Source organism: Parambassis ranga, chromosome 16 (assembly GCF_900634625.1).
Source record: "Parambassis ranga chromosome 16, fParRan2.1, whole genome shotgun sequence".
Lineage (NCBI taxonomy): Eukaryota > Metazoa > Chordata > Actinopteri > Ambassidae > Parambassis > Parambassis ranga.
Window position 1 is genome coordinate 13,929,210 of NC_041036.1, and position 20,916 is coordinate 13,950,125.

General features: G+C 42.9%; 1 protein-coding gene across 1 annotated transcript; it reads right to left on the reverse strand.

Moving 5' to 3' along the window:
* Positions 1–240: 240 nt before the first annotated feature.
* On the reverse strand, positions 241–20,826 carry clcn1b (chloride channel, voltage-sensitive 1b). The gene is made up of 23 exons (XM_028424399.1): positions 20,379–20,826; positions 12,218–12,437; positions 10,889–11,020; positions 10,609–10,737; positions 10,326–10,459; positions 9,891–9,968; positions 7,960–8,038; positions 6,579–6,704; positions 5,966–6,050; positions 5,775–5,876; positions 5,224–5,308; positions 4,545–4,700; positions 4,354–4,423; positions 4,153–4,263; positions 3,709–3,922; positions 3,498–3,631; positions 3,069–3,250; positions 2,897–2,981; positions 2,724–2,806; positions 2,413–2,457; positions 2,188–2,292; positions 1,503–1,589; positions 241–1,229 (listed from the first exon to the last, which is right to left on the reverse strand). The coding sequence occupies exons 1-23, from the start codon at positions 20,433–20,435 to the stop codon at positions 798–800; spliced, it is 2,931 nt and encodes a 976-aa protein (XP_028280200.1). The 5' UTR covers positions 20,436–20,826; the 3' UTR covers positions 241–797.
* Positions 20,827–20,916: the final 90 nt, after the last annotated feature.

Sequence of the window (20,916 nt, forward strand, 5' to 3'; positions counted from 1 at the left end):
TGACAAAAATGTTTGAAAATTGGTCCAACATTAGGAGAGACCACTATTACTAGCAAAATACAAACAAATCATTCATCTGCAGTCCACTATTAATCATTTAGGCCATAATATTATATTTTAATTTTCTGCTTCACTGCCTCAAACTCTGCTTTAGTACAATGGGCTCCATGTTAGCATTCAGAGCTTAGCATCTAGCTCAGACTTCTGCTGGCATGATATTCTGTAAATAATTCAAATAAATTCATGGACAATTACAATATTTATTATTTTAAAAATTACAAACAGGTAATAATGATTTAAGTATTCACCATACAGGAAATATTTGATAAAGTAAGTTATAATTTTAAATTAACCTCAATCAGTAAACTTTAAAAGTGTGATCTTCTTGACCTCTGGGTCAAATTAATTAAGTCTTTAACAATCTATCATTTCATTATCATACAATTCATTGCTGTCCATTGCTCAAAGGTACTTAGAGAGATTAACAGATCGGCTACATTCAACGTTTTAAAGGTATGAACATCAGTGATGTGGAGGCCTGAACGTGGTTACACTTCAGAAGACACAGGAAGGCACCTGAGATTTTACAGAGTGAAACAGTGAGACTGTCGTAAGAGTAGAAAAAAGTATCCTGTACTACAAGAGCTTTGTGTGCAGCTGCTCGTCCCGCTCGCCGAGAGCTGAAAGTCTGTGAGGGCTGCAGGTCAGCCCGACTCACCCAAACTGCAGCTCTGTCTCTGGAGAGAAGGAGTGAAATCAATAGAAGGCAAAGTCTTTCTTGTTGAAACCCAGCCCTCCTATATGGGCTCATCTGACTCCTCACTCTCCCTGTCCTCCTGCAGGGAGGACAGTGTGAGGACAGGAGTGGTAGGTGACACAGGGGAGGCAGGAGGTGAAGGTGAGGAAGGGAAGGAGGTGGAGGGGGACACTGCCTCCTGAGCAGTGCCTTCAGCTCCTCTTACGGTGGGTGAGCTGTTGCTGGTTCTCCCTATGCTGCTGGGGGAGGAGGATGATGTCCTCCCTCGTGAATCTTCTTTGGACTCCTTCCTCACCAGGTCCCCCTCCCTTCTACTCCCCTCCCCCCACATGTCTCTGTCCCGCGTGGGTGAGGAAGCAGTGGATGAAGGAGGCTGGTGCTTCTTGGCCTTCCTGCTTGCATCTCTAAAGCTGGCCAGAGGGGGGCGGAGCCTCACCCCACTGCGGGTTGAGCCCTCTATGGCTTTCTGAAGCTGTTAGAAGAAAGAGTTTGAAATCTCTGCAGAGGCAAAGTAGCATGTAAGTGACAACGTACGATCAGTAAAGTGAACATTCGGAAAGATGGGTTGTGAGGGCGGTTAGTGGAATAACTGCATGAATCAGAGCGTAAAACATGAGGCACCCAGTGACAGAGCTACTGCCCACAGTGTGAGATCATCACAGCTCGCCGTCATGCCACATTACTGGATCAAACAAAGACAGGAGCCAGAAAACAGGCAGATAAAGAAAAAGAAAAGTCACTTTACCTCTTTCAGTGCCACAACACCCACCAGCTTTCCAATACTGGTGACATAGGCGTGACTGAGACCCAGCAGGGAGAACAGCGTGTGGGTCTGAGTAATGACAGAGAGGAGGCCATAATGCAGTCAGTGTTAAATGTGTTGTACTGTGACAGTATTCTGCTTGCATGACTGCACTGTTCCTCATAAACAATTTCTCTGCAAGTAAAAGGGCAAAATATGCCAAAGATGCAGCATAAAATTTAGGACTCTTTTAGGGCGCTTTGTGAGGACAACCTGCAGCAAGCTGTGCAATAACATCCCTAGATTTCTGTTAAGAATTTCGAAACCTTGTAATGTAGTGGACTATATGTATAGATGTCCAGCATGAAGATGGGAGAGACATGGATAAGGAAATGCATGTCAAACATTTTCAGATGTCAGCAGTTCTATTACACAACAGCACTACAGTCACAGTTATAATTTTAGACTATGACACTGAAATATAAATCAAGATAAAAGCAAAACTAAGATAATCCCAAGAGTTTATTCTGGTTTAAAAAAGCATCAGCCTTTTTCTGTGTTAATGTGAGATTTTGGAAATTGTGATTTTATACCTTATTAGGCTGATCCAGTTTACCTCTAGACAGTCAGATCCAGTTTGCATTCTGGGCTGTGTGTATGTTAGCTTCCTGTGTGATGCTGTGGTCACCTTGTGCAAAGAGGTTCTTTCCACCAGCTGAAACGGGGAGGGGTCTATGCGTATCTGCTCCATATCGACTGGTTTGTCCAGCTCTGCTTCTTCCCAAGCTTTGATCTGCATCAGCCAATCACAGTGAATCATGAGACAGACTTTGTAGTACTTTGAGTACTTTGCATTTATTGATGAGATTTGCTGATCTGTTGACTAATTGTAGGCATCAGTATTACACAGTACCTCCTCTGGGGACAAGGTGTCAGTTAGCGGAGGGTGCGTGGTCTCCTGAGGACAGAAGGAGAGAGAAAGAAATAGACAGGCAGCAGTTAATACAGATAAGATGCCCCCGGTGGTTTAAAGGCATCAGCCACTGCTAAACTTGTCATCACCAACATCTATAGTTTGTGTTATGTTCTGCCCATCCCATTAGCAAGGCTGACTTCTCTGTCTTCTTCCTGACTTCCTCTGTCTGAGCTATCAGCAGCAGATCGCTGATGCTCCTTTGAGCTTATGGCCACAAAGCGATGAGCATGAGCAGCTGATCCTGGTACCTGCATTTCAGCCTGTCCTGACGAGGAGGTGGACGAGAAGAGCCTCTGAAGGGTCCTTCTGACAGATGGCAGCTTGCGCTTGTCTGAGGAAGGAAAGGGTAACGTGTCAGAGGAGAGGGACAGTGACATTTGATGGGAGGACCTGTCATTGTGTGGAGGCCATGGTGTGTTACCTGAGCCTGTGTGGTTGGTGGAGGGCTCCTGGGGTTTGGGGGATGGTATGGGTCCGTTACATTCTTCCTGCACAGGAGCAGCGGTCTGTGGGAGTTTGACACGGTCAGTGAGTGCTTGGCAAGTTTTAAAAGTTAAAATCACACCTGATAGGTGAGGGTGGGTCTCTTCCACCTTGTCTGCACTCTCTTCTCCTCCCTCCTCATCTACAAAGGCGAAGGACTCCCAGCTGACTTTGGAGCCCTGGCCTGGTGACCTTTGACCTCTTTCGAAGACTCGCCGTTCTGGTGAAAGCCACCAGTCAAAGACAGCTTGAAGTTCTGTCCTCTCGATGGAGCCTAGAAGAATCATGGACTCTGCAGAGAAGGGAAAAGTTGTGACTTACATATGAAACATAAGATCTTACCTTTATGTTTATGAGGTTACTGTTAAAAACTGTTTGCAAAGGACAAGTGCCTTTAAATGAGTGACCAGTGTTTGGATGAACCATCTGTCAGTGACCACTGATCACAAAGTAACAACACAGATAAGCAAATGACCAAAGCTGAGACACAACAAGCCATTAAAAGGAGCAGCTGTCAGGATGTTGTCAGGTTATCCTACCTTTAGATTCAACTAGCGGGATGGTTTTCAGGGTTGTTGTTTCCAGCAGATGGTTCAGTTCCCGAAAAGTGGATTGTGATGACAAGAACTTCACTTTGCGCACCATGATGTCCTCCACAAAAATGTTATACTTGCTGCGGAGGCAATGAAATTTCAGTGGTTAGCTTTGTCTTTCAATGACAGCTGTATGGAAAAATAAAAGATTATATACCTGATGTGCCCAAGGGCCAGCTCAGGCAGATAGGGCAGCTTCTTGACTTGGATGATGGAGTCGTAGAGAGAAGGCTGCAGACCCTGGGCCACCATGTTGGCTAGGATGACCGCTACCATCATGGGTAAGATGTGAGAGATTTGACCGGTCAGCTCGAAGCAGATTACCGCTGTGGAAACAGTATGTGTGACAGCTCCCGTCATCGCTGCCGCACCTGGCCGGAAGAAGAGGTGAGTGTGAAGAGTGTCATCTGATTCTTCCGTTTTTGAGAGTTTGGTCTTTAAATGTTGTGCTATTTAAATATTGTCATCATGTTAAAGGCCAACGATGCATCCTACAGAATTACAGGTTTTCATTATAACTTCCAGTTAAGGTGAACTCAGCTGTCAACTGCACAGAACTGAGAACTCCTCTCAAGGCCTACAGGCAGGTTAACAGACTGACCAATGACAGCGTAACCTCCCGGCAGGATGCGGTAGACTATCCCATCAAACAGGATTCCGTTGGGGAAAAGAGTGGCCATGATCTCCCCTATGAGTCGACCGAAAGCAGCTCCTTGAGGAGTGAGATAAGACACGCTGGTCAAGACAAATTGAACTGAAGCTCAGCAGGAGATACTGCACTCGCATTACTAAATCCTCTTACCTAATATGAACACTGGCATAAAAGCGCCCGAGGGGATGGGCATCGTGGTGGAAACTGCTGACATCCAGAACTGCAATACAAAAACAGGATCAAGGTAGGATGGAGACCAGCCCTAGTGGCTTTTTTCATGCTTCATATATATTTCAAGGCAACACTGACTGTACACAGCAGAGGGGAGGGGGGGGCGATACCTTCATGATGAAGAAGAGGAGGAGGATGACAAAGACGCTGACTCTAGGATGCAGCCATGCAGCGGAGCGACCCAGGATGGGAGGAGCAGGAGATTCAGAGATTTTGGTCCAGGTGAAATTATCAAAGAGGGAGTTGATACACTCTCTGGGCATCAGCTGCCAAAATCAACACACACAGTGAAAGTGGCTTTCCATGTGTGGACATCACAGCCTATTGTTAGCTTGGGATAACACACTCAGTGAGTGCAAATGGTCTGTAAAAGAGGTTTCTCCTCACAGGATCCTCACAGGTCATATGGCCAAGAAGTATATGTAGACGCAGCACCTCAATCAGACACAGAATATTAGGGCTTTTTATAATATAATAGAAGTGTGAATATACAGATGGAGCACTCGCTCCACTAAACATGCTCTACTACACTTTAGGATTTCATGCAGCTTCCTCTGGAACCTCAAAAACCTTTTCATCACTTTTTCAGTAGTGCTGAAGATCCAGAAACATACTTTACTGTGTGAAATTGGTGAAGCTGCCCTTAGAGTTGCTTATAATTGAAATTATTATGGTCTATTTTTTGTTTTCTTCCACATATATGACAAAATCACACTGCCCAGACTGTGCTTAACTCCTTAAAAATGATTAAAAAAGAAGTCAGAGACCATGAAGTAAATTGTGTCTAACCTCTCCAGCCATAAACTGTCCAAATCCAGGAGGAAATGTGAAGGTGGCGATGATCAGCGTCACTGCACCAGGATAGATCAGACGACTAGGAACACACACAACCAAAGACATTGACACAGTCATTAAGGAGGAACAGTGTTTTCTCAGAAAACTACAACATTGCTTGTCACAAAAATAACAGTGCCTGCGTGTATCAGTGCAGATTGCACAGCTCTCAGGGTGCTGCTGCTCGCCTCTCTCTAATGGTGAAGACTAATGTTCCCTGACTATTGAGTCTCAGAGGATAAGTGAATCTCCCCATTGAGTGAATAACTGGCTGAAAGGTTGTTAAGGCTTTGCTGCTGTCCTGGCCAGTGTTGTGAGACTGATGAGTTTGGAGAGTGAAGCTGAGAAACATTAGGAGGAATTGGATTCTTATGCACAAATGGTTTCAGTTCCAGGGAACAGTGTCGGCTACGAGAATTACAGTGGTTTAAGAGGTGAGCACCACGTTTTACAAAGCACAGAGAGAGAGAGAAAGAGAGAGAGCTCGGTTTGTTTGTGTGTCTTACTGTTTGGTTAGAAAGCGTGTGAGAGCCGTTGGCCTTCTCATGAAGAGAACCACCTGTCTGTTCAGGTAAACGAAGAAAGCTCCCAGGAAGCCACACGAGATCCTAAAACACACAAGCAAACATACAACATACACAGTAAATATACATCTGTGTTTAACATATATAATAGAACATGAATGCTGAATGCTCACCCTATTATTGCAAATGCAGGAAGCTCCTGCAGGTCAAAGGGGAAATCCATGCGGAAGTTTGTTTTGAAGAGAGCTGTGATTGTAACTGAGACACAGAGAGGAGAAAATCACAGACGTATAAGTGTTTAACAATTCTCAACATATTCTGGAAAAACAGAGACATTCAGGGAGGACAGAGCCTATATTAAAACATGTCTGACAGACATAAAAAGATCTGAAGGATTCCCCTCTTCTAATTGTATCTGTTATGTAAAAGCGTATAATTTCAAATTAACTTTGACAGTTGGTTAGATGAAGATTTCATGAGTCTGTGGTTTGAGATGTATGAATTTATAAAAATGTAATGATCCTCCTTTTGTGGATTGTATAATGAATATGAAAGTACTAATTTGGAAAATATGAAGAAATTTTAAGTGAGATTTAAAAGCAAGTTGGGAGTGTTTTTCACTGTGATGTCTCTACGCTGTGCTGATGACTTGAAACATTTATCTAAAGAAGCAAATATTACTCAGCCTTCATACTCAGCTGCTTTCAATGAAATGCAAACTCAGCTTTCTTTGTACAGCAGTTTGTGTGCGTGTATGTGTGTGTGTGTTCTGCATATGCTGCTCACCAGCATCCTTGTTCCAAACAGAGAGCACCCTGAATATGAAGGCGCTGAATGTGGCAGCAAAGTATCCCCGCCAGTAATTCCTCACCGCAAAGTAGGTAGACGTGACCTCAATACTGAACAACACCCCTGGTGGAGAGAGAGGGAGAGGAGGAAGGACAGAGGAAGAGGAGGGATTACAGAGAGGAGGGGAAAGGAGGATGGATAGTGAGCAAATAAAAGGAGGGGAAGAGGAGAGGAAGGTGAGGGAGAAGACAGGAGAGCTGAGTTAAACAGGCAGGATGGGGCCAACAACACTTGAAGCTGAGGGTGTAATTATGCACCAGAGGAGAACCACAGGGAGCAAACACACACTCAGACACAGCTATTTACACACCCACACGTACAATCTCTCAAACTCTCACACACACAGGCATAATCGGCATGTGAAGCAATACAATAAACATCAGAGCAGTCTCATTACTCCGAGCAAGATAAAAACAGATGAACAAAGGATGAGGGTTAAAAAAAAAAAGACTAACACTATGTCCGGAGTGTATTTTAATATTTTGTGACTCATGTACAGTACTGTGCAAATGTTTTAGCATTGTCACGCATCCATCACCATCAAAGAGGTGACAGCAAAGCATAATAACAAGTTCAAATACACAGCCAAGGCTTAGAGAACAAAGCAGCTGCTGCACCCCCAACAGAGCCTTCATCTGAACATCATGGAGTCTGTCTGTAAGCAAATCGACACACACAAGACGCTGACACACAAGAAATGTGGCGAGTCCTCCACCATGCATTAACTACCAACCTTCTACGTATCTACGTGTAGAAACTGTTCAAGTTTATTTTGTTATTATTAATGACATAATTTTGTATCATCGTCTCACTTTAGTTCGAGGGCGTAAAACTTTTGCACAGTGCTGTATATTGAATGTACTGTATATGTTTAGCACATCTATTGTTACTTTAACTACAGTTAAATCTGTAAACTTTTCTCTCAGTTAACTGAAAAATGCTTCATATCATAAAAATACAAGAACTGTATCTTTAGTGTTGTTATTTTGTCTCAGTATAACTAAAATAAAATAATTAGTTCTAAATAAGATAAAGCGAGCACAAAAGCAGCAAATTTTTAAATTCTATAAATATTCATGTGAATAAATGACTATACACTCAACTGCTAATATTACATTTTTTATAACATTTTAAAAGTATCACAAACAAGTCTGAGATATGATATCAATATTTAATATCTGATATTGAATACTCTCTGTAATCCTGTGATACTGACACATTCCAGGCGGCTCTCAAAGAGCTGCCTGCAGTATTGATCCAGTACAGGAGGATGTTGCAGCAGTTTTAGTTGAGAGACAGTGTGCAGTTTGTACAGTACCTCCTAATGGAGTGCCGAAGCAGCATCCTACCCCCACGGCACAGCCAACAGTCAGTATATCTGTATAACCATAAGGGTTCTACTGACACAGAAAACAGAGAGGGGAGGAAAAACAGGGGGGAGGAGGTGAAGGGGGGGGGGTAGGGGGTGAGGGATGAAAGGCAAGAAATGATGATGGGGTGGCATAAAGGTGACAAGGACAGAGAGAGAGAGAGGGAGAGAGAGCATTGATAGAAAGAGTGAGTAGGAGAAAGAGGGAATAATAGATCAAGGTGTAGAGGATAGGATGGGAACCACATGGGGAGAGATGACAGGGGAAGCAATATGGAATAAAGTGAATAAATAATGCTCATCAGAGTGTGATTAAAAAACTGAAAGAGACAGAACACCACAAGAATATACAGCAGAGAAAGCACATGCCAGAGAGTAACCTGGAGGAAACAATTAAGCAATCAGAACCAAGTGGTCACACCATCCCTGGAGACAGATCCCTGCAACTGATTGCAAGAAAACTGAAGGTAGCACACATAAAATACTTTCCCTGATTAGTCATGACCTTGAATTATAAGATTTCTGTCTAACTCTTTGTTGTGCAAAAGAGTGATTAGGCTTATTCTTTATTCTTAAACCTGTCATCTGCTAAAGCCACTTCAGACAGTTGAGGTTCAAATACATTGATACTGACAATGTATCAACCTCTAACCCCGCTGATTAGACTACATACAGTATTTATAGACCAATCAGAGTTTTGTCATTCAAAGCGTCTCCAAAGAAATTCAGATTCATATGTGAAAAAACAGGGTTCGAAGATGAAGAACAGCAGAGCAAAACAAACGAAAAATCACAGCCACAGGAAATGTTTCCAAACTGTCAGACTGTTCCTTTAAGATACAGACAATAATAATCCAAATCCCTGAGCATTTGTTCACTGATAATGTAGGGAGCTGGTCTGAGGTCAGATTTAACCTCCGCATTTGGGCTGCTGATGTGAGGAGGCCTTGCTGGCCAGAGACCTGAGCCCGAGCGAGCAGGGCGGGACTTGCCTCCCACAGGGGCAGCAAAACAGGTGGCCACTCCCACAGCACACGCACACACCAACAGGTCCTGGTTATGGATGCCATTCTGAGGTTATGGGTGAAGGGGACAGCAAGCAGGGATGAATGAGAAAGCCAAGGGGGGGGGGTGTAGGGGGGGGTACAGGGAGAGAGGGAGACAGGGATATGGGAGGTCACTGTTATTACACATGCCAGACATAACCATCACACTATTAATACAGTGAGACACAAACACGGCTGAGGTGTGAGGGGGCGAACCAAAACAAAGACACAAGAGAAACAGGGAGGGGAGGGAGTGAGCCGGGTGGGAGAGACAGATGGAAGCAGACACAGGGTTCCCACAAACTCCAACACTCAAAGCCACGTCAGATAAAAAGTCAATATGCTCAGTACATGAGCTGTACACAGGAACAGTGATGCCGCTATAGCATATCTATAATAGCAGCATGCTAACATGCTCACAATGGTAACAAAGTATTCCACACCTCCTGGTGGAGCACAGAGGAACAGTGGGGGAAAAAGCTGTGAGACATGTTTTTGATCCCGTTTGAATTGTTCAATTGTTTCTAAATTCATTTATTTATAAGTTAAGAAAGTTGCACCGTGTTGTAATAACAGAAATGCTGTTGCACATTTCACTTTTAAAATTACAAAACAAACATTGTCATTCCTCACGGCACTAGCAATTTCTCTCGATTTTATTTAAAAACAATCTTTTAAGGCCAGTGGGAACCCTGGAATAACAACAAAGACAAAAACACAGCAAATTAGGACACACAAAACTGCATCTCTTATCTTTATTAGGACGTTAACTGTGGCCAGTAGAGGGATGAGGGTTTGGCGATGTGGTTTGTTTTGGTCAGGGCCTCAGCTTACCTCATAGACTCCAGAGAAGATGGACATGAATCGACTCAGCACAGCGGCACAGATGCTGGCAATGTGGACAAATGGACCCTGGAGGTGATGGGGAGGACGTTACTGACACAGATGAGCGACATGTAATGTTATCTGCACAGACGCAGACTATTGTGTGTAAAACAGAGTGTCTAAACTGGGACATGTTGAATCAGAACAGATAAATCACTGTATAATTGCTGGATGTGACAGTTGCCCTGCTACTGTAATGGGAAAAATGAATGTACTCCTTTGCTGAGGACTTGAACAATGTGTCTCAGTCCCATGAGATAAGGGAGAGGGGGAAAACATGACAGAGGATGATTTATTATCCCCCATGTAGGAGAGTGATGGAGAGAAGAAGGTGGTGATGCTGGATGAAAGGATGGAGATGCAGAAAAACACAGGTGAGTTTACCTCTTTCCCCACTGGCATCCCACTGCCCAGGGCAGCAGTGAGGCCAATGACTTTAGCTACAAAGGCTTTAAGGGTCAGATACTCCTTTAAGACTACACCTCTGAGGATGGTTTTCAGCTCAGGAATACCAGAACCTGAAAGATGGTGGAGGAGAAGGAATATGTAGGTGAGAGCATGGTGGGTGCAGCAAAAACATAAAAGAGAAGTTACAATGCGATTTTACACAAGGAGACAAAAACATAATGATAGGTTAAGAAAGGCTGACAGGTGATGGAGAGCTTACCGATGGCCTGAGGGGAAACCAGGTGACAGAAGAGCGAAGCGAACATAACAAGGATCATGGGATATGTCACCCAGGCAAGATACTGGAGCGGCACATTGCCCTTAAGCTCCCCATGCATCCATTTATAGGCTGAAAGAGAAGAAAACAGCAGAAAAGGAAATAGAAAGGATGTACAAAGCACACAGGAGCATTGCGTGAGCAGTGGAAACTGAAATGCTGTGTTATCAAACAGCAGATCTGACAGCAGTAATCGCCGTGACCTTGATCTCAAGCACAGCACCTTGCAGGCTCTTGGCACTCGCGTAGTCCATACTCCAGCTGACCAGAGCCATAGTCAGTCCCAGAAGAACCAGGAAAATCCAGTCCTCCCCCATCTTTGTCACTATGTACCGCCGCACACGAGCCAAACAATCTGGGACAGAGAGATAAAAATTAATGACTCACCTCAAATCCATTTATCACTTGATTTAATTACTGACAGTCAGTTATTGTGGAGATTCAGAGTGATCATGAGTGCAACAGATGCAGTTAATAAAATGTGCAAAATTGATCAAATGATTAAACGGATGTACCATTTTACCAAAATTGTCAGTCAAGTACTGCTGCACCACTCCAGAAGTGATGCAGCAGAGTCTGAGGCATTTTGATCTTGGTGTGCTTTTTATGGGTTAAATTAAAGTGCAGTCTTTGCAGCCACTCACAACAGTCAACCTCTATTAACCTCCATGTTCAAATGAGCAACTTTATATTAGGAATAAACATGTACACAGCTTATATGTGAAATTGGTGGACCTTGGTATAAAATATGAAGTTCTCTCTTCTAGAATACTCTGATCAAAATGTGTTAGTGTAAAAGAACTGTGGTAGATCTTAAACATTTGTGGAGTTGTGGAATATGTGGACAGAGGTCGGCTATAATGATATTATTATTTTTAAAATGGCGTCTACAGCTCCCTCTTCATCCGGTGTTAGTTCCTAAAAAATACATGAGAGTGTTAGATCAGGTGAAATGAGCAGGTGGTGGATGAGAGGCTGATGTTCATGTTCTCAGACTGTGCTGATTACCCACACTAAAATAGCACAGATGAACAACAACTTTCTGCTCAGTCACTCAAAGAGCTGAACAGCACATGTTGGTAAGGAGAGTGTACTGTGGGCCACAAACTTATCAGTCATCACTCATCACAACAGCGCCACAGAGAGAACCAAAGTCAAGCGGTTCAACTGTAACTTTAACTTGACTCTAAGAACTTATAGATATGGTTATTAATTGTTGAACCATAATCATAAAAAGCTGCTACTGTGGTTTCTCAGTCAGCTGAATACATAAAATCATCACCTTCAAATTGTGATTTTATAAAGGTCTGGTGGGACACATTAAGGTTCTCATGAGCTCAGTATTTCTAAATGTCTTGCAGCAGGTGGTATTAAATGTAAGAGCCTCGTGCAACTAATTAACCCCGAGCAGTGCATCATATTTTACAGGCTCATCGTGTTGCATGTAGAATCATAATGTTCAAAGTAACCTGAAATTGAAGCCATGTGATTTGTGTTTTTTACAGCTTGCAGTATCTGCACTTGTTCATAACCTCACATCTGTGATGGTCACCTTGGCATTTGGAGTAGGGTCGAGGCTTCTTGGTAGAAGAGGCATGGCTGTGATGTGACTCCAGGGTCGCAGGGTGATGATGATGCCGGCGGCCGAGGCCTCTGCGGCCTGTGGCTGTGGTGCTGTCCCCTGTCTGTCTTCTCCATTGTCTCTCTGTCAGTAAACGGGCAGCCTCCCGTCGGGCAAAGTTCCCCAGCTGCTCCCTGTACTCCCCGTATAACTGGAAGAAGTGACAGTCACAAAGAGACAAAATCAAGAAATCATGTGTTTGTAGATAAAGAATGGAGAGAAAGACACAGAGGGAAGAGAAGGAGAAATATCTCTGACAACTGAGACTTGGAAGAAGGATAAAACTAGATCCTGTGTGAAGAGTCTTGAGATAACGAGAAAGAGTTGGGGAATGTGCGGCGTGTATGTAAAGGATACACACCAACCTGAATACCCTGGCAGACAGAAATAGACAAAACGGGCATAGAGATCGGAAAAACCCCTCCCTGAGTGAAGGCAGGGGCTGGAGAGGAGCCAGAGGAAGAGATCCTGGAAGAGAGCACATTCCACATCTTCCCTTTCTGACTGTTTGCACGCTTTACACCTACAGCCACAGAAACACACTCACACACTGTCAAGTACACACTTGTCCAGAAAACATGACACCTCGTGATCAGCTTGCACTGCACTCGTTAAAACCATAGAAGCTGTAAAATACAGCAGATCCAGGTGCAGTTATGATGTGCAACTGAAACCTACAGATCACATGCATCCCACCATACAGCAAACCAAGGAGCTAAATCATAAGCAGAGATGCCTGCCACACATTTCTGTCTCATGTTCATGCCAGAAAGGAGAGCTGATGGGGCCCTACACCAGGACGAAGCTCAGCTAGCTGCACAGAATTATGCTCTGAAAGAAATGAAATGAATGTGCAACAACAATCTGGGATCCCATCAGCTGCGAAAATGTTGAAATATTTACTGTATGACAGGTGTGAGTCAGAGATTTTCTCCAGTCTAAGTGCACAAAAACAGCTTTACACAACCGGTCCACTGTAATACATGACTCACTACAACCACATGACAAAGCGACTGATATAGAAGTTTATAATTAATACATGAATACACCACATAGCAGGTGGCCGTGCAGTTACTGCTGGAGGCTTTTGAAAACCTTTGATGCCTCTAAATCGTCTAGCAGGTTATTTTAAATCTCGATAAACACCACGAACCACAAACTGTTATTCCAAACAATGCAGCACCACTAACAGCTTAAAACCCTTATCCTTGCTCCAAGACCTCAGCTCACAGCAGAGAAGTGATGAGTTACACATACAAATGTGAACCACAATTCCCAGTTTTAATTATTATTTAGTATTATGCAGAGACCTGGCTGAATATTAACGTCATAAATCATGCACACATTCTCTTTGTTTCTCCTGTTTAAAGGCATCTAGAATAATATGGAGAACACTAACAAATAAAATGTTCATCATTGTTTGTTAACACACGTTACAATCAAAAACAATCCAGACATATGATTAAAAAGGAGCAGCGACTCCACATGGGAGCAGTTTGTAAAATTTGAAGTTTAAAAATGAAAATTAAGAACAGCATGAGATGAATCTGCATGTTGTCATTTAAAAGGTCTGAGCTATTTCCTTATTTAAGACATTTAACAAGGACATCAGAACAAGCAACCTGTGTGTGTCTGCAAAGAAGCAACAAGCTGCTCTCCTCTCCTATCAACATGGCGATCATGTCTACCTCTCCTCACTGTTGGATCAGTAAATGTAATTCCCAAATTGCTTCTATACTGAATAAAGTACTACCAGTTTAACACGTCATGATGACACCTTTGTGCCTTTAAATGATGATGGATGCACAAAAACAGCTTCACAATATAATAGAAATGCTAAAAAAATGGAATTCATTAATAATGTATCAGGAATTATGTTTTTTTTGTCCAAGAGATATTAGACTGAAACACATTATATCAAATCTGACCTCTGTGCTACACATGCTGTACTGAAGTCAATTGGAAAAAAGAAAAGAGTTCACACTTTCGAAGGCTCACGAGTCATTGAAGGTATTAGTAGAAAAACACACAGGACACAGAACTGAAAATGTGAGTGTAAAGCGGAAAAAAAGATGGAGGTGAACCATTTAATAAAGTCCTGACACATTAAAAAAAAACAGATAGAGCCTTTGGTCCTGACTGTCTTTTGTCTTTACCTGTTCCTCATCAGGTGTCTTTAGCATGATGTGGCAGCAGCTCTGTCTCTGCTCTGTCTCCTGTCCTACACTGCAGCCACCTCCAGCACTGCAGCGCTACACATTAACACCAAAACACTAATCCATCAACATCATCAAACAGACGCTGGCACCAGACGCCATCAAGACCAGGGACAGTAATGACAGGAACCTGTGCACTGTTCCCAGAGAGGGGGGGGGGGGTTAACCTCCCACATCCCGCCAATATGAAAAGGACTACAGTAAGGATATTGTTGTTTATGTTTTTTATTAAACTGCTCACCTCCTGTGTGCCACGCAGGTGACTTGCTCTCTGACCAGCTACCTTAGCAGGTTGCTAAAAAGAGGCCATGACAGCGATTTTATCAGCGAAAATTGGCTCCAGATCTGTAATTCTTATAGGAATTTTGGGCCAGCAATACCCACAATGCAATGCAACAACAGTACAGTTTCATTTAACAAAACACCACAACAAGTTAGAGGTCCCACATGAGAACCTGGAGAAAAATGTCTGTCTCAGTCTCACAAATCTCTTTCTCATACCTCAGCTGTGTGTGGCATATAACTGCAGTTCATTTCATGCAGGAAGTCTTTATGATGTTTTACAGATATTATGCAGAAGTCTCTTAAAAGTTTTGGGACTATTTTTCAGGACAACTCTGGTGTAACTAAATGAAAACCAAAGCTCTCAACAAGAGGACCGACAGCGTGAGAAGGTCACAGGAAGCTGCACGTCATGCATGCCACATCATGTGACTTGGCTGTTTTCAACCTCACGTTTACATTGTGCACATCCATCACACGCTGACATACACAAGGCCCTAAAATGATGTCACTGACCACCATTTCCACAACTTTCACACACTTTGGGGCATATTTGGCTTCCAAAATGTGGAATGACCTTCCCACTCCTAGTCAAGAACAGGAGGATGTCTACCCCCCACTCCCCCTCCCTCCTGTACTCACTCTCATTTACTCTCAGCTTCTTTACTCTGAGCAGCCCCCCCCCCCCCCCCCCCCCCATTCCCTCATGGCTCTTATTATTTCCCTGCTCTTTTCTCTAATCTCTCCATGGACACATGAAAGTAGCCAGGTGTTACTGCACAGGTCTGACACTCACACCTCTCATTATTAGCTTCCTGAGAGAACTCTTGTAAGAACTCAGGCTTCAACTGTTGTGCTTATTGCAAATCTCACGGGATGAAGAAAATGTAAAAATGTAAATTATTCCTCCCTCTGCTTTGTTAGGAATAAAAGCCTGTGTTTAAATTATACTGCTTAAAATTCTTTTATAGAATTCAAAGCTGCTGATGAGGCTTTAAAAAGGTGAGACATATTGCAAAAAAACTCAAGACGTAACAACTTAGACTGTAAACAAAGAGAGAGAGAGAGAGGGAGAGGAGCTAATGGATGCAGAGGTTGAAGGGCAGTGTGACATTGAGAGTTAATTAAAAAAATAATAGCATATTCCCTCACAAGGGAGAGTCTGCGCTGCATATTCATAAATGTCTGTGCTCTTTTGTGGGCTCCCCAAGTTTGTGTTTGTGTGTTTAATGGTGTGGTTAAGGAAAATCTGTGTTTTATCTGTGTGTGCACACACGTGTGTGTATGTGTGTGTGTGTGTGTGTGTGTGTGTGTGAGGCCTAACAACAATATAGCTCTGTCCTGAGGCACAAGGTTAATGATACAATCTGACCTGCTCACTGATGGACAGATCAGGAGATTACCCCTCTACACACACACACACACACATATTCGTCCCAACCAACACACACATTCCATGAGTGCGTGTCTCCATATGCATACACTAATTAAGCAGCACAACAACGATTCCATGCCTCATCCAAACACTGTTCAAGCTGTCATGTTCTAATTAACTCATGTCGACGCAGCCAAAAAGAAAAAAAACACACCAAACGCTGTCTTATATGAGCCTACAGCTTAACTTAACACACAGCGTAACTCAGGATTATCAAACTGCTGAGTTCTTTTATGTTCCAATTTAAACTGAATTATATGTAACAAGTAAAGCACATTAGATTTGAAGAACATAAACACAAAGCCAGGAACTAGACTCTGTCTTTCTGTCTGCATCACTAAGACTTAAATACACAACATAAGAAACCTTACCAGAAACTGATCAATGTTCAGAACTGTCTCAAAAGTGTTGATTCGCTCCCTCATCTTTTCAACCGTTCCTCCTGCAAGTTGCTGCTCACTTTCTTGCTTCTCAACAACTTCCAGTACCTCCCTCTCTGGATATCTGTGTCTTACATCTGTCCTTTCCTGTCTTTGCAGGGGTGACGGACCCCGGCCATACCTGCTACCTGCTTCCATACAGTACAGACCCCCAGTGACTGACAGGTATGGTCAGTGTTGCACACACACACACACAGAGGGCAGAGCAGTGGAGGTTAATACAAACACTTGAGGGTTGACAATAAATTGTCAGCAGCTCTTAATTCAGAGGGGTAGATTCTCAGTCAGGCAGCCGATCCAGGAGATTCCAGCAGCAGGATCAAAAAATAATACCTGCTGAATGAGCTGGGACCACAACCATGTTTGCATAGCAGGCAGGATAATACTGTACTGTACTTTTACGTGACTTCAGAATAGATGACATGCTTCACAAAGGCCTGAATGCCTCAGGTACAGTCTCAGGTTTTTGCTTATTAAAGGCCTCCTTAAGCAGCCTTAAGTATAAATGATACATATTACATATAAAATGCCTATTCACCAATGCAAACATCATTACATTGGTTGGTGTCTACCTTTACTTACTACCTGTTCTGACACTGTGGGACTTAAACTGGGTCAGTATCTGTGCTGACCCAGTAATTCTCAGGCTTCTTTAGTCCTTTGGGGACCAGCAAGCTGCTGGTTTTCTATCCCACCAGGAAGCCCAGTGCATTTTTCTCTGTGATGAAAACACGGTCCAGTCAGTTTAGCTGTAGTGTTTAATATAACTTTGGATGTGTAGTATCTCTAACACAAGTCAGTATTGCTGGCCCTAAGATTGAGTTTTGAAGGGTATGTTGGTGCTTCACATTTAATGAATGTCGGGAGATAGTCCACGCCCCCTTCTCAGAAATGTATAGAGGCAACTTTTATTACTCTTAGCCTGTCTCAGAGTACTGCATGACCTTCACAGCCTTGTTTTTATCTCTAAGTACCTGTGCATTTTACTCCTTCATTAGGAACCGTGGAGACGTGGAGTGACACACAACAAAGGTCCTCAGTCTATAAACTGGTGCTGTAAAGTTTCAGCCATGCACCCAATTTTATCAGATTTATTTCTATTTCTATTATTAATAAGTAGTGATTAATGACTTTTATGTTCAATCTAAATATCTCATTTTTTTAAGAAACAGCTTTATTGAATAATTAAACTGAATACTCTTTGTTGTTTATTGGCCATAAAACGTTAGGGATCCCTCCTGAGCAGCCACAGTGATTTTCCAGCTGTTCCTTGTACTTTCTCTTCCAAACCTGTCTCACCTGCACCTGAACTCTTGTGACAGCCTTTCACCTTTCTGCCTCAAACTTTCCCTCTCACCACCCCTTGTCCACATCCATCCAAACCCCCCCACCCCTGAGGTGAAACCCTACTCGTCGATAAATTTAGCAGCAGTGTGACCCAATGTTCACTGACACACTTCTCCCTCTCTCACGCTGTTTGTCTCTCTTTCGGCCATCTCTCCCAGGAGGCTTGTTGTAGAAACAGATGGAAGGCTTTAACCTTTACACAAAACAATGATACGTTATTGACACTGCATAACAATGTGGCGTTTCATTCTGAAGCTACTGATGTACCCGCTAATAGTTTAATTATTACAGTATAATTACCTGGGTAATTGAAAAGACATCCACTGACTACGATATCATATGAAATTTAATGGCTTAATCGTCTACATCCCAGTCATTCCAGTCTGCCAGACATTTGGCAGGTGAACATTATCCCTTTTAGTAGCCTGTAACATTTGAGACTTATGAGATCTATTTCATTGCTGTTGACATTCTCACAGATTGAGACTCGTCTCCTCACACAACCTTGTTTTTGACCGCATCCATTAAATAAAATGTAACACACAGCCAGCCGTATCGAAGCAGGCACAACGTGTGTGTGTGTCTAGTGTAAAGCGCACATGCAGCTATCTGTTCTCGCCACCCTGCTGGAGCGTGTCTGTCAGCGTGACATGAGTCCACAGAGGGAGCTTCCTCTTTGTTAAGGTCAAGGGTCAACAACAGTTGTGTGACTTGGAAGTAATTAACACAACTTTACAAGCGCAGGAAGCATTAATTTGGTGATTTGCAGATCAAAAGAAATGAAGACATGATGGTTAATAAAAAAACAACTGAAAAGTGAAGATTTGAAGCTTTCCTTCCTGTTTTCCAAACGCTTTCTTCTGCCTGTTACAGGAAACAAAAGAACATCTACATATCTACATGGATTTGACTGTTCAAAGCAGAATATATTGGCACATATATGTATCAATATTTGGTATAAACAGCCTTTTGCCAATCTCAATAATTAGTAGTTACCCAATTTTTCAACCTGATCTGACTTATTTTCTTGTTTTGATTTTGCTTTATCAAGCAGCTTAATTTTATGCTACTGCACACCAGGGTGCATCCTAGAAAGCAACGTCCAATCAGGTCATCTTAAGAAATAGATTACAGTTATTTAAGTGCAGTTCAGACAACTGTTACACATGATCTAAAATGCCTACAACACAAACCAAAGTAAAATAAAAATAAAAATCCACAGCACCTGTGTTCATCTGTGGACCATTATCCCATTAATACACTCAGCCACAGTGTGTTCCTGATCAATAAATCAATAACATTAGCATGGTCTATTAATAGTTATACACATTAACTCCTCCTTAATTCCTCTCTCACTCTGGCAGTTTTCTCACACCTGTGAAATGTGTTACTTTGTCAACAGTATGATTAATAGAGATTTCTTATTTATATCTGACCTGTGAGCCCCCTGCGAGAGGCTGTGGGAGGGCCGGGGATTAGGGATTTGCTTGTGGGCAAGAATCCATCTTCTCAGAAGGAGAAGAGAAAGAAGTACTGAGACACTGTTGTTGCTGCACTTCACATACACAAACATCCTAAATGCTCCCTCCCTGGTGGTTTTGTCTGTTTTTTTTTAAATCTGCAGAACAGAACAGTGTGAGGATGTGAGGCACTTACGTCCACGGTGCAGCTGCAAACACAAGTCAATGTCTACCAGACACATACAGATGCTGCTTGAAGGACTGACTATCACTGGTTGAGCATTTAAACAGATGAAGCAGAGGATATAGTGACATGACTTCATCTAACATCTAACCTGCTCAGGTTTCCTGTATATTGGTATTTATATCCGCCAACACATGAAAACAGTAATGACTTTACAAGGCTGCAGCGTCAGAAGGTGTACAGGTGTCACAAAGGTACAAACAAAACAAAAAACAGACAAATCTAGTAGGTCTGTTATTGAAATTGCCTAATATATAAAATTCTAATAAGGGCTTCAGAGCTGCGCAAATAAAACTGACATTAAATTACAGAAATAAAGCTTGAGAAGAAAAGAACGAGAAGGAGCAAGGAGAGCTGAGATGAAAAGCATAGATTTGATACACAGGGTATGAGGCGGATTTTGTGTGATGTGGAAGAGAGGCACGAGAGACAGTGAGAGGAAGGATGCAGCAGAGGAAGTCATTTGACCAGGAGGAAAAAAGTAATACAAAAATTGAAGCTGAAAAAAACTTCAAAGCAAGAATGAAGAACAGTAAATAGTAGAAGTGACAGGTGAGTGGATGGAGACATGAGGCGGAAGCAGGTGTAGTGGCAGAACATAAGGAGAAGAAAGAAAGGTGTTCTAAGAGGTGGACAGGACAGCAGGTAAAGGAAGATTGAAGACCTACCAGGGTCTGTTGGTATCTCAGAGCCTTCCTTTGCGACGCATCTGCAGCCATTGACATGCTGTCACTGATCCAAAAATAACCTTGCTGGACACCCCAGCATTTCCAATGGCGTGGGCAACACCATACACACAGACACACACGCTCACACCTATATATACACTCTTTACACCAGGTCACACATACAGCCAAACATCTTCTAATGTCTTTCAGTCTCTTAAAACTCGATCTCAAACACACTCGTTACACAGAGATAATCAAAAGGCGCAGATGAAGTCCTTCCTAAGCACGCTCTTCTCCAGATGATCCAGAGGCTGCCAGCCATCCAGCTCCCCTGCAGGCCTGACAGACACACACAGACACACACAGACACACACAGGCGGACAAAGCCATCTGATGAGGCAGTGAAGGACGCAGCGCTTTCCTTTATTAGAACTGCAGACACCTAATAACACACACACGCACAACTTGTTGCTCTAAGCAGCACCCTCCCTGCCAGCCAGCCATTAGGTGTGTGTGTTTGGCTGGCCTGTTCTTGTTT